The sequence below is a fragment of the Agelaius phoeniceus genome, chromosome 4 (genome assembly GCF_051311805.1).
Source record: "Agelaius phoeniceus isolate bAgePho1 chromosome 4, bAgePho1.hap1, whole genome shotgun sequence".
In the NCBI taxonomy this organism is placed as follows: domain Eukaryota; kingdom Metazoa; phylum Chordata; class Aves; order Passeriformes; family Icteridae; genus Agelaius; species Agelaius phoeniceus.
In genome coordinates this window covers 56330260-56348809 of record NC_135268.1, presented here as the reverse complement: position 1 = coordinate 56348809, position 18550 = coordinate 56330260, and the positions used below count along the sequence as shown (strand labels likewise).

Here is an 18550-nt window from a genome sequence, read left to right as displayed (position 1 = left end):
AATCAACATTTAAGTAGGTAAAAGAATGAATATTTATGAGTTATTATTACTCACCAGAGAACCATTCATTACAGTTTCACTTCTTATTTTTAGCAAAAATATCAGCTGATCAAGATTATAAAAAAAGATCAGCCTTGCTGTCACATTTTATCAGATAATGACATGGACTATAAAGTCAAAATTAAGCCAGAATCTATTTAGTTTCAGGACGAACAAATAAATAGTTTATGATGCTTCATGGTTAGCTGAGAAAGATCTGGGCCTATCATAAAGTTATGCCCATTAAAGACTTGATCCAAATGCCAATAAGCAAATAAAATAATCCATCTCCCATCCATTATGAAAAACTAAGGAAAAACAAATCAAGGTTATCAGCAACTGTAAAATACAGCTAAGCTTGACTTTGGAGGGATGTTAAAGCTTGCTGCTGGAGAAGGATTTTTAACAAAACATCTAAGACTATGAAAAAAGCAGTCAATTTCTCTGGGAAAATGAGTTGGGTATTTCAATTTACCATGTGCAATCAGGAAGCCATTCATCTAGACATCACCTATAATGCAGGAAAGTGCTAAACCAGTTCCACAGACTGCTTCCTACTGTGCATTTTAACTGAGGGGAAAAGTGCAGGAATCAGTTAACTGCAACACAGATGGCATGAATAACTTCACACAGTGTCATGTTATCTGGCAGGAAAATTCTCTGCGGTGTAAGACCTGATCCCTAGCCTTAGCAATCCACTCAGTAGTAACTTTTCAGTCATTTCTTTGCTATTTGTACTGGGACCATCTATCTGTTTTACTTGTGGATGATGTATTCAATCTCTGTGATCACTGAAACTTTGCCTTCTGCTATCCCAGCATGAAAATTTATTACATTTTATTTGGAAAGAAATGAGTGCTCAGCTCTCATCATGTTCTTACGTCCCAGGTGCTCACCTTGTACTTCAGTTCTCTGAGGCTTATCAGCAAACACTGACAAGGGTGACCTGGAGCGCTGTATCACAGGCAGGGCTGGGTCACTGAATGTTATCGTGTCCTTCCCACCTGCAACAACCACACTGTTAGAGCTGCTGGCTCACCCATTACAACCACTGTGCATCAGTGATGTTCCCCACAAATTTTTAACAATGATATTGAAAAGTACAGAACAGGAAAAGCATCTCAAATGATCCTTTCACAGCATGGAAAAAGAAAATACTCTGTACTGGAGCCACAATATGCAAGGCAAAGGCAGAAAAGCTGCATGTTTTTATCTGCAGTACTGAGTAAAGGCCAGATTTTGAAAGACCAGGTGCTGTAGCAAATTGAATCAGCAATTAGAATTCAGTTAAAAATAGTAATAATCAGATCATACCAAAGTAATGGATCACTTGCATGCTATTACCAGCAAATGTTCAGCACTGACTCTTTACTCTCTATTATTCTGTTTCATGTGATACAACCAGGTTCATCATTATGTAGCTTTATGCTTCAGATTTACATATTATCCTGCAATGCTTCCTTAAAAAAACCCTAAAAACTTTGCATAATTAAGAACTGAGGGAGCAAACAAGTACACATTGCTGGGAAACAGGAGGGATTTTACTCTGAAAATTCCCAAAACATTTCTGAGCATTTTAGTTTTAAACCAAATGGAAAAAGACAATTTTCCAGCTCTTTTGCAGACAAAATAATGCAAGAAACCCTTCATCTGAGGACTCTGCTGTAGATGCTTAGTGTTTACATATTTTAGCAATGCAGAAAGCAACACCTGCAGATCCTTTAGGAAGTCCTCCACTATTCAGGATGCTCATGTTTTTAGTGACTGACACTACCTTAAACCTGGAGGGGAAACGGCAGGAAATGTGCAAGATCAGCTAAGCGTGGTGTTTGTGTGGCCTCCAGAACAAGTGCCAACTGATAAGTAATGGCTGGGGAGGCAGCAAGACACTGCTCTATTTATCTCCATGAGAACGACATTTATGTAACAGCCACTTTGCCCCTCTAAATCTGTTAGTACGTTTCACCTTAAGGCAACATCCTAAATCTAATCACCCATCCAAGACAAAGACTTTCAAGAGAACACCAGGTCAGGAGATACCTGGAATAAATCCAGCTCTGGGAAAGTTCTGGTGCATACTAAGGAATAATGAAAGTCAAGCTGTTCCCATGGAGTCTAACTGGACCACTCCAATCCCTCATTCCTTTTAAGAGCACTGGCTGCAAATACCTTGATCCTGAAGGTAGTAATGATCTTTTTATATCCTTGCCATGTCAGGCAATACACTGCAGCAATATGAATGCAATTAATGCTTTTGAAGCATGGATCTTGTGGAAATTTGATCCCCTGTCAAGTATGCATCAGAATTCTGCCTTCACCAGACTCAGTAATAAAAAACAGCATTAACTAACATCAAAGAGGACAACCCTCCCACTGTAAGGCATAATTAATTAAAAACATAAAAAATGCAAAACAAATCCAACCAATATTTCAAAATGCAAAAGCTCCTAGATGAATGTGCTTGCCGTAAAAGTGAAGGAATTTTGTGTTGGAAGAAACAAATTATACAGGGACTTGTGGTATGAAAATACTCAACAGATATTCACACAGTCAGAAGCAGCCACATATCCAAAAAAATACAAAAGAATCCAATGGAAGAAGTAAAAAGATGATGAATAAAAAAATGGGTGGCAGTTTTAATACGAAAGTAGAAAGCAGAAACTTTTAAATTTATTTAATAAAAAAAGTAAAGCCTGAGCTGAAGTCCCTGAAGATTGCAAGACAAGCTTCACAAAAAGTACTTCTTGACTTTCCAGCCAGCATTTACAGAGTAAACACATTTACTTTACCATTTTTCTTTGAAAACCAGCCTGGTTACAGAAAATAAAGCTAAGCTCAGTATCCACACATCTTAACAATAGATGTGACCCAAAGAGTCTGATGAATATTTATTTATTAACAGCGATTCACATCCATTCATGAAGGAGCCACATAGGGGTACTGCTACACTACATTCTGTGAATCATGATCTGAAGCTGGATTACACACAAAGAATTTCAACTAGCTGCTGTGTAAGCTCAATTTCATAACTTCTATAGCTTCATGTTCCTCTAATGAATTTTTCAAGGACTATAGTGAAAAGTATATAGATCTCAAAATACATATAAGTTTCAGTAATAGTAAATTTTTCATTTTCTTCTCCAGGGTTGGGTATTTTCTTACAACCTCTGCTGCACCCTATGCCACGGTAACTGGCTACAGCCAGAGCAGCTGCAGAGCCCTTTAATTCTACCCTGCCTCTGCTCTGTGCTGATTACTGCAGGGCAAGAGGCAGCATTGAAACTCTCTTATCATCCCACACAGAAGAAGGCTGAGTCATGGTTGGCTCTTTCTTAGATTTTTTTTTCAGTGGAAATCTGGAATTTTCAGGAAATGATAGATTTAAAAAAAAATACAGAATTACCCATCTGAATGTCTAGTGACATCAGACTGCGAAAATAATTAAATGGAGTTTATTATGTACTGTCATTGAATACATTTAACTTATTTGTGTGCACATTTTGACCACAATGTAGCCAAGACAAAGCAAACAATTAAATGCTTCTGTGAACATCACATTCTCTGCTTCCTTCTTAAGGGAAACAGGATTATAAAAAGAAAATCAAAGGCAAACTTGCTTTCTTTTCAGCAATGAAAACAAACCTCACAAGAGATTCACTTAACTAAAGCCCATTTTTTAAGCAGGGCAATATAAGGTCTGGTAGGCAGAACTTCCAGAGGGAATGAAATTTTACCTTCTCAAAACTAAATATGCACTTCCTATTGATTAGCTTCCCCATAGTTCATTCATGGCTTTCTCAAAAAAGCAGATGACAAATATATATGTCACCTAACAAAAAAACAGAGGCATTCAATATCTTTCTTCAATAGGATCAAGTATATAGACAGCATTTGGAAGATATTATTATCATGGTGACAGTGTGTGTTATAAATGTTATATAAACAATAATGACTAAGTAGGAACATTAACTTCAGATTAAAATCCTGCAATTTGTAATGTGCATTTATTTCAGCGCTAGAATGAACATCAGTTTTTATTTGCTTTTTTTTTCCAGTGACAAAAAATTCCACTCACAACCAAATAATAGTTTTTCACTCTGGATTTAAGACTGACTAGATGAGATACTCTCCATGTTCTGCTCCTCACCCAAGCCAATATTCAGCTGCAGAATCCATTGTGGTATTCCCACACTAATTGTTACACACTGCTGTTTTATGGAGCGGAAGCTTTACACACTCTGAAAAGAAAACTGGTGACCCACCAGGTGTTGCAATGCTCTTTTGGACCACCCCAGGATTAGAGTGCACTTGGAAACAAAAGTGCACTCCTGATTTAAAAGGCAAGCAAAAAATCAAGAAAACGTCAGGGCTCAACAGAACTCACAATCCAGTGTAAAATTCCTTTAAAAATATTTAAGATCATCCCCTCTAATAATTTTCCGTAACGCAAATGAACTTTCATGTAGAGCAGCCTCTATTTCTCCTGTGGTCATCTAACTCAATTGACTGAACATCTAAATCTGCTGGATATAAAAATGTTCAGATAACATTTCCATTTATTTACATGCAATGACAATATTTAACGTACTGCTAGGATCAGTTACTAAAAAAATACGTTAAGCAGAACCTACTCCCAAATCCCACTGAGACATTGTAGCTCAGGCCTTCAGGCAGCAAAAGAAAGGAAGGAAAGAGACAGTTGTTATTGTATAAACATTAATTTGATGCTTTACCTACATAGATCAATACGGTGCAAGAAGTTCCCACTTCCATTTTTTTAAAATACATTTTGCAAACATGAGAAATGCTGCATTTATTAGTGTAAAATCTTATGGCACACTAGTCTTGAAAAACAAAACTCAACAAACAAAGCCCTACAGTACCTTGAAGCAGTGAGTTTGAAAGACATGTTTGTAGTAATGTACTACAAACATTTCACCTTCATCTCTTGGAGAATGTGGGGAGGCACAACTGCACTAAGCACACCACACATGTTAGTGACTAACTGTGGAGAAATCCATGAAAACACATTTGGACCTCCAGTTCTGGAAACAGTCAAGCAGGACTGAGAAAGCCCAAACAGGCAAGCTGAAGCAGAAACACACCACATCAGCCCAAACAGCTGAATAGCATAGGTTTGTTACAAGGGCTCTTCAGCTCTGTCAAATGTTTCCTTCTAGATGTACAGGTTAGGTGGAAAAACCAGAGCCAAATAAACAGAAGCCTAAACCACTCTTTCCCACTCTTACTAGCACTGATAGGAATCTGTAAACAACAAAGCCTAATGATGCAAACACCACCTACAAAGTAGCATAATTTACAGTGGTTACAGAAGACACAATTAGGTGCAATGGGAAGAAAAGAAGCAAGAAAGTAAATGTAAATTAAATATTGCACATTTTCCTAACAACGATGTCTATTAGGAAGCAGATTAATCTCCCATTACTTGAGTAATTTAAAACCAAATACAATACTTAAGGGACTATAGGGAATAAGCCTGTTCTGGAGAGATGGACTAGAAAATTTAGAACCATTTACATTTCCAATTTCTAGGACTTTATTATTCTACAGAAAAGCATTTAACAACAGTAAATAACAAAATCCATGGTTAAAAGAAGTACAAAATTAATGAATAAAATTGGCTGAAAAACATAATGACCAATGACCTGTGCATCATTTTATGCAATGTTTAAATAAAATAGTTCACTTTTTTTTTTGACTGCTGTCTATGGAAATAATTTGATTACTTCAATATTTAAACTGATTTTTTAGCACTTTTCATGTTATTTTCAATACATATTTGACTTAAGAGTTTGCAAAGTCTAGTGATTTTTGCTTTCCACTTAACATTTATTAGACATTTCTAATTTTGCAAATGTGCTGAATAGAACATTTACCAGGTAACTGTCATAAAAAAAATCACAGCCAAACTTCTCTTAAATGCAAACATACCCTTGAAAACTAAATAATGCAAGCTATTTGCTTGAAATTTTACTAACCTGGAAGACTCCACAAGCCAGCAATTTCCAAAGTTCTTAATTTCTTTTCTAGTTCTGCCACTCGATTACCTAGAATTCTTTGGAAAAAGAATAGTTGTTATACCAAGGTAACCAAAGCCCAATTACTTATATGACTACAGTTGAATTTTTAAACTGCTACTTAACTAGTAAACCTGTATATAGTACGCAGTAAACCTGCATACAGTCATCTCTTTTCACTAACAGCAATGGACAACCTCTCCCAGAGTTAAAAGAATATCAAATATATTTGTCTAATCTATACCATGCTTTTAAAAAAGCAAAAGGTCTAGGATGTACTGGACATTCAATCTTTGCAATAAAGAAAAAGAAAAGCAACTCACAATATTTCTATCTTCTTGCCTGCAAATATCACTTTATTTTCTTTATAGCTAAAACCAGAAGGTAAAAGCTACACAGACAAAATATGGAAAACTCAAGACAGAGCATCCAGACTGACTCTGAAGTTCCAAGACATATATTTTTGATAGTCCTTTATTCAGGGGATATTTTCTATCACTAAGATTGCTTAAAATGGTAAGGAAAATTTTTTCTATTACACTTTATTTATTTTTATTTTTTAGCATTGAACTGCTTTCTACGTTACTAAAAAGCTTCAAGCTCTTTAGTGCCTTTATCACCCACTCAGTATTCACTGTATTTCTCGGGTCATGTCTTCTTTTGTATCTGACTTCATACACAAATACTATTTGCAGTTAGCTCTCCTGCAGGATTTAACTTTTAGTCTTAATTCTCTCCCCAGATCAAATGAGAGATTTCTATCTTGAAAAGAAGGCTTGCTTCTCCAATGAATTTTTGCAAGTCTTTCACAGGCACAGCAAGTCTGCTAGAGTCAAAATCTTTAAACAAATCCCAAACAATACTCACTAGACTGAGAAACATAGACAAGGCAGCAATTCTAAACATGACAGCAGAGATTATGGACAGCAAGTTTTACTCATCAAATTACAGCAACAGGATAAATCAGTAAAATTTGAACTGAATGCTGAGAAGCAGCATATCCCACCCCAGCAAGGCAATAGTATCTCACTGTGCATCCCAGAGCTGTGTGACACTGCACTGAGAGCTCCTCAGCAAGGGCTTTATGTGCAGACATTTGAGCTCACTGGGAATGTCATTACTGACAAGATGGCAGGGTCTGGGAAGGACGTGAAGAATGGCACACCCAGCAAATATCAAAGGGATAAAAAAATTGATTAACAAAGCCTAAGCATTTTTGAAATCTCTACTGTGAGGGCTTTGCAATGACAAAATAAAAACCTATAAGCATTTTAAAGATTACAAAAGTATCAAGATGAGAGACAGAATGTAAAACAGAAAAAGAAAGCTTATAATAAACATCAAAGAAAGCACTGAGAGGTACAGGGGTGTGTGTAAGCTAAAAAGAACAGCCCATCACATTCAAAAGCAGAGGAAAAAATACAAAGCAGTTATGTTTACTTCCCCATTGAAACTCAGTATTTCAGTAGGTTAAAAAGGTTATGATGGATTTACTACTGTCTTCTCCAATTAAAAGCAAAATTATTCAGGTCTAGATTTCACTTTCAGAATGCTTCCATCTGGTATGAGAAACTCAGCCTTAATAACACTATTTTCATAACCCTGACATGCAGCAGTTGGGCTCTGCAGCACAACACACCAGCTGACAGCAAAAGGCAGGGAGCAGCTTTCAGGAAATTCTGCCTTGCACACTGGGAGCCCCTTCCCACCTTCCTGCCTAAGGCCTCACCAAGGGTCAGCTAAAGAACATGGAATTCCCCAGGCTGTCAGGGGAACAGAGAGACTTGAAGTAAGACTTCTTCCACATCATGTTATTTCTGGCAGGGAGCTGACAAAACAATGTTGATTTGGCTAATGATTGTCACCACAAAGGAGTCAGAAGTTTAACACATCTAATCCTTATTATTTTCAGAAGTAGTTCACCCCTGGTTCCAGGGCAGAAAACGGGAAGGATGCTGCCCTCCCTGCCAGCTAGCCATACCCCCTGTATCTCAGCCCTCTCTAAGAAGTTATTGCTACTGCTCTTGTTATTCAGGTAACAGCAGCAAAGTCACTTTTTGCTTGATTCTCTTAAATTTTATAATTTATTTATAATTATTTATAATTATTTTCTAATTATAAAATATTATATATTACAATTAATACATTATATATTATGTAATATAAAATACATTATATAATATTTTAAAATATTTCCTATATTATATCAGTTATAATTTAATATTGTATAATATTATATATTATATAATATATTATATAATATATTATATATTATACATTAAAATTAATATATTATTCATTATAACATTAATTTTATAACTATAAATGTAATTATAATTAATTATAGCTATTTTTATAATTATATAAATAATCATAATTAGTTATAATTTATTTATAATTTATTTATTTATCAGCTGTACCACACTAGTTCTAATGGTTTTGGAGAGAATATATCCTGATAATACCTACCGAATCCTCTGAAGAGGCACTGAGTTTTTTTTTTTTAACTTTTGTTGCAGGTTCTCATATAGAAGGATCATTTTGTCTCTCAGAACAATGCTTGGCAACAGTAGAGGACAGTATTTAACCCCACTCCTTTCATTCAGGGAGAGAGCAAAATGCATTCAGTGATGAGTATCATTCTAGCTTGCTTAAAAAACCCCATTATCCTAATACAGGTATGGGAGAAAAAAAACCCATAAAAAAAGCTGCAAATTCTTATAGCAATAAATTTTGGAAAGATAAATGTGTAAGCTATTCTGAACACAATGTGGTTTATCACATTTCTTCCTTTCCCCTGGGACCTCCAGATAATTTGCCACCTCCATACATGCTGTGGGAAGACAGAGCTGTGGTGGCCTGGGTAAGCCTACCTGGGTGGGTATTTTTAAAGGGACTGCATGGGCTGGTAGCACTCAATTCCCTGATCTCTTTTTTTAATCTCTAGACACAGTGAACCAGATCCTTCAATGAAAAGAGAAGGATTATGTCACAGACACAGGTGATAGCTATTTCCATTTTTCCCTGGTCCTGTGCCTAATGCAACAAGGGAGTTAGCATAAACTCCCTCCAGGATAAGGTTTTACAGAAATCTGTTGTTTGTGCAACAGTAGCAATGGTCCCACCTGAGCTCCCTTCACCTGACTTTAATTTAGCTCTTGCTGCAGAAGACATACAGCCTCATACAGACACCATCGCTAAATGCCTGTAAATAGGACTGTCACAGTCCCATATCTGGCTCTGCACCTCGCATGGAAACATGTGCTCAAGTTACAGACTGACACAATCCTTTTTGTAATTTTGGACATGACTGAACTTGCCCAAGTTAGAAATGTTAAAATTAGTGCAATATATCTAACCACCACAGCAGCTTTTACGCTGATCCAGCTTGCACAAGTGCTGGCAATTTCAGGAACAAATTGCACTAAAAAGAACAGCTAATAAATGGTTTATTGCTGGTAGAATAAAAAAGGATGTTTATCCATTTGCTAAGCAGAGTTAGGACAATTTGGTTTTGCATTTATGGAACTGTTTAATCTTGCAACACACTACTGCGTAGAGAATTAATTTACAACTGCCTTTTCAAATTAAGCTAATGGGCTTGTGAAGAAAAACACAGGACGTTACTTGAACTTAGCATTAGTGGCTACCAACCACCTTGGAAAAACAATCTGTTTTTTTTCCACAACAACTTCTTTTTTTCTGAAAACTGGGGATAAAAAATAAAGGCTAGATTTAGCCTGCTTGTCCCTAGGCACATACTCCCACAGTTCCTTCTATCATGCCACATCTTTAGAAGAGTGGCAATAACAGTAGTGTGTCTTCTCCAAGAACAAGTGGCAATGGATTTTTTTAACAACAGTGGAAGAACAGAAAGTAAACTTCAACAGAACATCCAAATTCCAATCTACCCTAAAAAATCCACTGTCTTGTTATGGCTTCAGTTATTCAGAAAGCAAATCCACCATTCTGCTATTGTAAACTTATATAGCCAACTCTCAATCTGCAAGCTACCAAAGAGGTCTAGACCTTAGAGTAGGGTAACTATATGGGGGAAAGTAAGGTCATATGGTCTGAAAAATCTCATTTACTGATAGTGAGAGAATCACTACTAGGTCATTCACCCATCAAATATCAAATGCACAATTTTCTCCATGAAAAGAAACAACCATCCCAAAATCTCATGTTCTTTACCCAATAAATCTCATTTTCTTCAAACAACAATCTGAAAGGGTAAATGTGTCCTCCAAATATGCTCTTTGCACAGGGAAAGACTGCTGCCTTTTGATTTATGTAAAACTTTTTATCGCTACAATTCTCTCTAGCCTCACATCCTTCTCAACTTCCTCCATTTTGAATGGAGAAATGTCTTCAACAAAAGAATGCATCTTCTACTAGTACCAGTTTATGACCCTGTCTGTTTAACTTGTGCACTGATCATACACTCACATCTAACCTTCTCCAACAGGTGGGCAGTTTCTTTCCCATTTTCACAAGTCAGCAGACTTTTAACTTTTTATATGGCAAATAAGTGCCCTTATTTATCTGCATCTCAAACAAAGGATGTTCTTCCTTGATGTCCTACTGCATTTCCCTTTTTCACATTAAATTTTTATGTCTTAGGTGTTTCCACTTGTAGTGGTTCCCATTCCTCCTAGCTCCTTAATAGCTTCTTTAATCCGCCTAAAGTCAAAAGTGACAAAAAGAATGAGAATACCACAAAGGAATGTTTTTGAGGCTCTTCACTCAACTTGATCAGGATTTATCTATTTTTTTTTCCTGAAACATCCTGAACTGAATATAACACTACAGTTCTGAGAACACTCCTGACCCTGGACTGATATGGACTGTCACTTCCCTCTAAGACCTGATCTTCTGTTGGACATAGAATAGTAGTTGGCATTTATCCAATCTATACCCTGATGGCTTTACGTGACCAGTGGGGCACACAGACATAGGGATCATATCTCCTTGTGTGGGTTATCTCAACCCATACTCAGGAGGTGAAAGCAGAAAGAGTAGTATCAGAAAACAATCATTGCAATAATATCTGAGAGATGCAAGACACTGCATATCACCAAAGAGGAATACAAAACTAACAACTTTGCAAAAAAAGAAAAATTATGCAAAATAAACCACTGGGTAAAGATACAGTATCAGGATGTAAAAGGCAAGGGTTGGTTACACCTGGAACAACAAAAGTTGCTCTCTGGATGTCTTCCTTCTGATGTTACATTAGCAGTAAGAAGGGAGCAAGCAGCTGTTAGCCCTTCCTTAGCACTGCTCTGTGCAGCAACTCCTCTTGTATCACAGGACAGGAATTGACTGAGCTGCCATCAGTTAGATCTGGGCTACATTTTCACCACTTTAGTCTCCTCTTAGCTGCTTATCCATTTGCTGTGTCAAAAATATTAAAAGTGGCTATTAACTGCTCCTCCACTTCTGTTGCCACATCACTCAGAATTATGCAATGGAGTCTGCCTAGTATCTAAGTTATCAATTTTCAAAGTGAATCATCCATTCTAGTGTAATACAGTTTACTTTAATACTACTTCTTTTCAGGAAAGATGTCTGGCTGTTGCTGGCATCTGGTCCTGATGTGCTGTTGAGAAGCCTGATAAAACCTCTGATTACCAGCAGTGACTCAGGGTTAAAAAAAATAACAAAACAAAAAACTCACCAACAAAAAAAGAGGGGGTGAAATTGAGCACAGAATCAAGGAACACTTCCTAGCTCTGATTTTTATACGCTGCATAAGGACAATAATATCAGAATGTCACAAAATGTGTCAAAATTTTTTATAGTCTGCCATGATAGGAACTGTACAAGCCACAAAGAATTCTACTGATGAGCAGAACAGCTAAGAGTAAACAAATTCTCCTTTAAAGTTCAGTTCAGATTTAAAAAAAACCCCGTATAGTAGCAATCAAACTGTGTTTATCTCCTTCAACTTTTAGCAAAGTAACTATAGGAGCAACAGGTATCATCTGTATGACCTAGGCCACTGAGCATTTGTCAAATGTTACATTAACCCTTTCAGACTCTTTTGTAGGAACAACACTTATAAACCCATCAGAGCTTATTAGAAAATTCCTACATTGACAACCAATTACCACATATCTTCTCTCCAGCTCAAGGGTGTTCTTCCTCCCAGAAGCTTTTCTTTAGCTGTTCTTACAGACTTCCTGCCAGAAGTCTGCTTTGAGATATTACAGTTTGTAATAACTCAAAGCAGCAAACCAATCATTGCCTAGCAGAGGCAGACAGGTCTCTGTCAACCCTAGAATTTAAGATGAAAATGTAATTTTTCTCAAATCACAAATCTGGTCTTAAAAACTAAAGAATCCACCACTCAACCATGACGATGAATTTTCTGTGAAAATGAATCTTCCTTCCCATTTCCCTTAATATTTCTCCAAACTAACTTTCCCATAGCTTGATATTTTACTTAGAAGTCATGCCACCTACTTGTTAGTTTGTCTTTGGTGTTGTATGACCATGTTTTTTTCATGGATGGTTTCCAGTAATGCAGTGGCCAGTGATTTGAGATCTGAAATGGATTGTGGTGTGGCTGGTAGGCTACATCCATGATCCTCCGACAACAACTCTTGGACTATAATGTTAAAAACACAAATGAGTTTTGGCTTCTCATGCACAGAAATGCAACACAAACATTTACTTAGCATCAAGGAACTATTCCGACTACTTAAGTGAATACATATATTTTTCTTTCAATTAAAAAACAAAGCCAAAAGATCAGAACTGTAATTTCTAGCTGGCATAAGTATGGTGGCTTTCCAAGTTGATTGTTATTCACAGCAATAGCCAGAACAAGTATAGGCAGACACATCTTACATTAACTTGATTCTGCTTTTGGAAAATTCTTTGTGTTCAGAAAGATACAGAATAATTATTCTACAGGCCTACTAATTGGTAAAAACTGGTCATTAAAACTGAAACCTCCAAAGAATATTTTATACTAATTTTTAGAACAATTATATATATATGTATGCAAGTACATGGAGAAGAGGAGAAAAGAGAAGTCAAAACCAGAAAAATGAGTTTCAACTTACCATGACACTTACTACTGATCTCATGTGTGTGTTGAATATACCTATATACCTACATTTAAAAAACAGGGTGGCAAGATACACTGTTTGCTTCAAAGAATTTTCTCATTCCCTTTCTTTCCTAATCTTGATATTTTCTTTGAAACACAGAAAAGAGATTATTTTGCTACCCATGAAGAAACATGGGACACAAAGATTTCTTGTAAAACATCTGAATGTAAAAGCTTCCAAGAACAGCAGCAGAAAACCTGACTTAGTGCCCCTCCTCCACCACCCAGTCTACTTTTCATTGGAATGCGAATTGTGACTGCCATTGTTAGCAGAGCAAAGAGATGAATAAAGAAGTGATTTGTCAGGGTCTAGAGAGTAAAGAAATATTTGATAAAACTAATGGGGGAGAGAATGAATGGCAAAAGAATTAACAAAAGAAGAAGCAGTAATCCAGAGGCAAATTTTATATTGTAAAGTCAACTGAAAAGTGGACAGAATTAGCACATAGTAATAAACAGGGAATAGGAAGAGAGCTTTTGGTTTGGTTGGTAAGGAAGGGGTTAGAAAATTAAGAGGTTAGATGAAAGGAGTTCAGTGAGATATGCAACACCATGCCCCGCATTTATGCAATACCTTGCTTTGCAGAAAGGACTCCAGTCAGAGCACTGCTACTGGATCTACCATGAGCCTTTGAATTTTTTCGTCTCTCTAGTGCATTCTAGGGAAACAACAAATATCTTATTTAGAGAAACAGTAGCCAACAAATCCTGTCATTAGGAGGAAAGGATCTGGAACTTTGGGTTTTGGTCTCAGAGCAGCTCTGCAAGGCCTAGACCTTACACCTATAATAAACTATGGGGGTGTAACTCTCTAAGATTATTATTCTCTAGCCTAAAGAATGGAATTGGAATGTTACAAAGACTCATCTGTCTCATCATAATCACTTTACTGCAGTCTCTCCCACCCACTCCCCCCAATGTATAGTTAAGACTTGCCTATTTTTTAATAATCTGCTGACTGCCAGTGAAGATACTGCAGTATGCTGTAGACAACATCAACTGGAAACAAAAGCAAACTTTTCCCAGCATTTCTTTGGATAGGTTTCAAAGGGAAAGTGCCAATTCCTCTATCAGAGTTTCTATAAGGCCTTTTAGTACCAAATACTGACTTTGAGGAATTAGAAGCAGAATGGTCCTGCTACAGAAGTCCAGATCTTTCAATTACAGTTCTGGGAAACCTACTGGACCACCAAGATGCCCAGTTCTCACCAATAAACTCACATTCCAAGAGACCCAAGCTGCAAGCAGGAACAGACACTGAAATGAAGTTGGTACTTTGAGGAGCTTTGCTCATGCACAAAAAACAGTCAGGCCTGTGACTACTTTATAGTGACCTAAATAAAGAAGCCCTGTTGACAATCCTAAGATTTCCCTTCTCATGGCCTAACAAGCAGCCCTCCCCTCCCACTCCACAAAATGACTTGCAGAATGAAAGAAGAGTGCACAGCTTCTGGGAAGGGCAAAAATCAGTCCTGAAGGTTTTATGTAAAACAGCATATACTTTAACTCAGGAGAAGAAAAAACAATGAAAGCTTAGTTACCATTAAGTTACATGAAGAAATAGCACAACTACCACAGAACAGGCAGACATGATCTTTTTGTGACAGCAACACAGCTGCAGTTATTCACCACCGCATGATCTGCTACTTTTCACCTAGCGGCTGGCTGGAAGGCTGATCATCTGCCCCCCAGAAGAATGATGGTTCCCCCACAGAAGTTTAAACAGGTATTTCATTAATTTTTCAAAATACTCTCAACAGGTATCCCTTTGAACTACCCTCAGCTAAGAAGCCTACAAGGAAGAATGAGCATGTAATATTGTCAGAATGTCAATGGTGGACTTTTCTTTCAAGAACAAATTTGTTCTTCAAACACATTTAACATGAAAATGAAGAGTAACTTCCATGAACAAAGAAGCACAGTTTAGATGATACACTGAGAAGATCTTACCTTATATTTAGTAATACTAGACTTCAGAAGGTTGACTTCCTCTTGAAGTTGTTTTAATCTCTCTTGAAGATACCTGAAAAAGAAATGTAATCCTTTACTTGATGGAACCTTCAAATACTGCCTCAAGCAGTCTTCTTTACTATTTGTCATGTCCTCTCTTTGAACTAGTGAGAGTTCTTTTCCCTCTGCAGTTCTCTGAGGGATGAAATAACAAAATCTTACTGTTCTTGACCCCATAAAACTTAAAGTAGGGAAACAAATTGCATCAGAGCAGGAGGCTGCCCTCCTGTTAGATTTGTCAAGCATGCTGCACAACTATTTTGTATTGGTCGTCAGGTTTCTGGGGAAGAAAGCTAAAAGAATATATTTATGTCTAGAGGAAATAGTCAGGAAGCATTTACGTGTGCCCTCTGTACTTGAAGGTCTGTGAGATGGACACATGAAGATTTGTATATATGTCAACACAAGACTCAGCTATGCAGAACTTTTGCATTGCAATATCCATCACTTACTAGGCACTTCTCATTAGCAATCACAAAGTAGAAAATTTAACAGTATAGCTGAAAAATGGTACATAGTTAAATGGAACAGTTCTTCCTATTAGAGTTTATGCACTTGGATGAGACAATTATTTCCAAGTAGGAAAATATCTTTTTTATGAATAAAGGTTTTATAAGGTATCTTCTTTCATGTAGTACAACTGCAGCTGTATTAGGGTTTATGACAATTTAATTATTTCACAGGAAAAAACTCACATCACTGTCAGGGGAGCTGGGGGCTTAAATTGATACAGAACTCTGTAGGCCACACAAAACAGAAAAAAAACCCCTGAAGTTGCAGGGAAGAAATAATGCCTTTGGTAGTACACTTTCTTGCCTGAAGCATAGGTTTTGTAAATGGAAGCTGTCTTACATGTTCTATTTCACTTTAAGGTAATTGTTGACATTAAGGGAGATACCTGCTATTGCTCTGTCAGTGACTCCTCCCTGTCATCCCTAACAGAGACCATAAAACATTCTTTTTCCAAGAAACCAGCAAGAATATCTACATGGGTGATTTCACCAGCAACTTTTGTTGGCAAATCATTCATGCTGACAACCTCTCCCTGTGGACAAAATTATATCTGCAGCTGTAATTGAGGGTACTCAAAGTCCCTGTTTCCAATTCAAGATTAGTCCACTACAGCTCACTGGGAGTTCTGAATACACAAATTTTAATATTCTTGGTTTTGGTGCCATACAGTGATGGGAATAAAAAGGTCTTCTCTTCTTTTTCTTTGTTTAGCTTTATTTGGGAACATCACTAGCATCTCTGTAGCCAAATACAACATTGGTAATTTCCTGTAGCCTAGATTTCTCAATATTATTTAATGCTTAGCTACAGTATAAACAAAACGGGCAAAACAAATTTCCAAAATCTCTTAACTTTGATACTTGGATATATTTTCTTTAAAGTTTTGTTGTGACTGACTTCCTGATACTCCTATTACAACAGCACACTGTTTTTCCAGGGAAACAGTAATGCACTCACCTGTTCTCCATGCAGAGAGCATCTATGTCAATGATCCGGTTTTCATGCCCTCCTAAGACATGATTCAACTCTTGGTTCAGTCTGTCAGACTTGTCTTGGTAAACAGAGCGTTCCTCTTTCACATCCTGTAGCTCATCCAGTGCAGCCTGAAGATCATATCTCAGGGTCTCAATCTGAGAAGAAAGGAGAGCTGTATCAGTATGAGTTTAAACAACAGCTAACATAGGACCCAGCTTGAAAACAGCAACGAGCACATGTTTGAACAGTATTGATTTTGGACAGTTGAAAGTCTTTTCAAAGCTCATAACCCCAGGCATTTTTACTCAATTTTATTAACTTTGAGTTAAGTAACTCTTACCAGTAAGATTAGTTTGAAAAAAATTCTATAAAACAATTAAAATGTAACACCAAAATAAATCTCAATCTCTACTGTAATTCTGCTCTACAAACATATTAAGCTGGTCTTATCATATAATTTCTAGGACTCCAGGAATTAAGTCAACAAGCCTTGTCAAAAAGCCTGAAAATGGGAATTTGCACTAATCATGGGACTTGAGCAATGAGGTTCCATAAAGTAAGAACTGAAAAATTACAAAAATAAGCAATCATGGAAGCAACAGGATGAGCTGTGCTATTAAGCAAAAGAGTGAAGAAGTCCAGTGTGAAAGATACTCATGGACGAAGAGCTTCAAATTTACAAGGAGACAAAACTGAGTGTGAGAAAAGTCTGCAGGGACACAAGTTTCCCACCCACACCCTAGAAAACATGTATAAGCCAGGAAGGACAACAGACCACCATTTAAAAGAGGCTGGGTGATGAACAGAAAGAACACAAGCTTGATAAAAGAGTTAGCAGGAAGGGTCACACTGGAAGAAAATCAACAGCCTTTCCAGTAAGGTACAGTCATGCTGCAATAGAGGGAAGACTGAAAAACTAGAAATTCCTGGATCACAGAATGGCTAATTCAAGTTGGAGCTGACACTGGTAGGAATAAATGTGGGAAAAAACTGATAATGCAGAGCTGCAAAACTATCCAGAAATTTATGTATCAGTGTTAGGGAAAAAGTCTGATGCTGCATGCTAAAGAGCATTCATAAAGACCTGAGGATCTGATGTGAGATTTCTTCAGAAGAGGAGAAGAAATAGCTTGGAGGCAGGAGGAAGAGTTCACTAACAACACTTTTACAGAACATTTGATTCAGAGGGTATCTTTAGGAGGTACATCAGCCACTGTACACTGTGCTGAATACTTGTAAGAGCCTTCACTAAAGGGTACCTTTTATTGACATTCATTGACAATATCCAATTGTCACAAATTGTTGCTGGACATTTAAAAAAAAAAAAAGGAGAATCAATAGTCTGGAGAAAAAATTCCAGAGATTAGGAATTCACTCTAACCACTACTTCCAACATCAATCAGCTACCAGCCCTTCATACAGAACAGAAATGATTTAGGTACTCCTCCAACAGCTAAGTAGAACATGACACTGTATGCCCATTTAATTATTACCTGTTCTCGAGCCTTCTCCAGCTGCTGAACGAGGTCCTCCCGTTCGTGTGCTGCAAAGTGGCGAGCCCCAACTTCATCATCTCCCAGTCTTTGCTTTGCTATGGTCATTCGAAGGAGCTGCCAGGACAAAGACAGAATCTGGTAAGCAAGAAAACATAGGCTGTAGCAGCAGAATATATCTCTATTAGAAAGAGTAAAGCTGTCAGCTTTAGATTTCAGCTCTTCCAGGCCAAAGAGCTGCTATTATTTAAATCAGAGGGAGGCTTCTGAGCTGAGGGTCAAATCCAGTTTTTAATGAAAAAATCCAGTTGAACAATCAAAGCATCCACAGGAATTCAATCGGACCCTGCAACAACAGTCAT

At 37.1% G+C, this 18550-nt stretch overlaps 1 protein-coding gene across 3 annotated transcripts in view; it reads right to left on the bottom strand.

Moving 5' to 3' along the window:
- CCDC149 (coiled-coil domain containing 149) overlaps positions 1-18550 on the bottom strand; it is a 51820-nt gene that overhangs the window by 7650 nt on the left and 25620 nt on the right. For 2 of the 3 annotated variants that reach the window (XM_077177652.1, XM_054633136.2), the window contains exons 5-12: positions 18189-18305; positions 16678-16850; positions 15148-15220; positions 13772-13856; positions 12546-12690; positions 6039-6115; positions 4671-4703; positions 936-1043 (exon numbers count right to left, since the gene is read on the bottom strand). In XM_077177652.1, the coding sequence (XP_077033767.1) occupies positions 936-1043; positions 4671-4703; positions 6039-6115; positions 12546-12690; positions 13772-13856; positions 15148-15220; positions 16678-16850; positions 18189-18305 (811 nt within the window). The remainder of the gene's footprint in view (positions 1-935; positions 1044-4670; positions 4704-6038; positions 6116-12545; positions 12691-13771; positions 13857-15147; positions 15221-16677; positions 16851-18188; positions 18306-18550) is intronic. The other variant, XM_077177651.1, reaches the window with a different exon arrangement.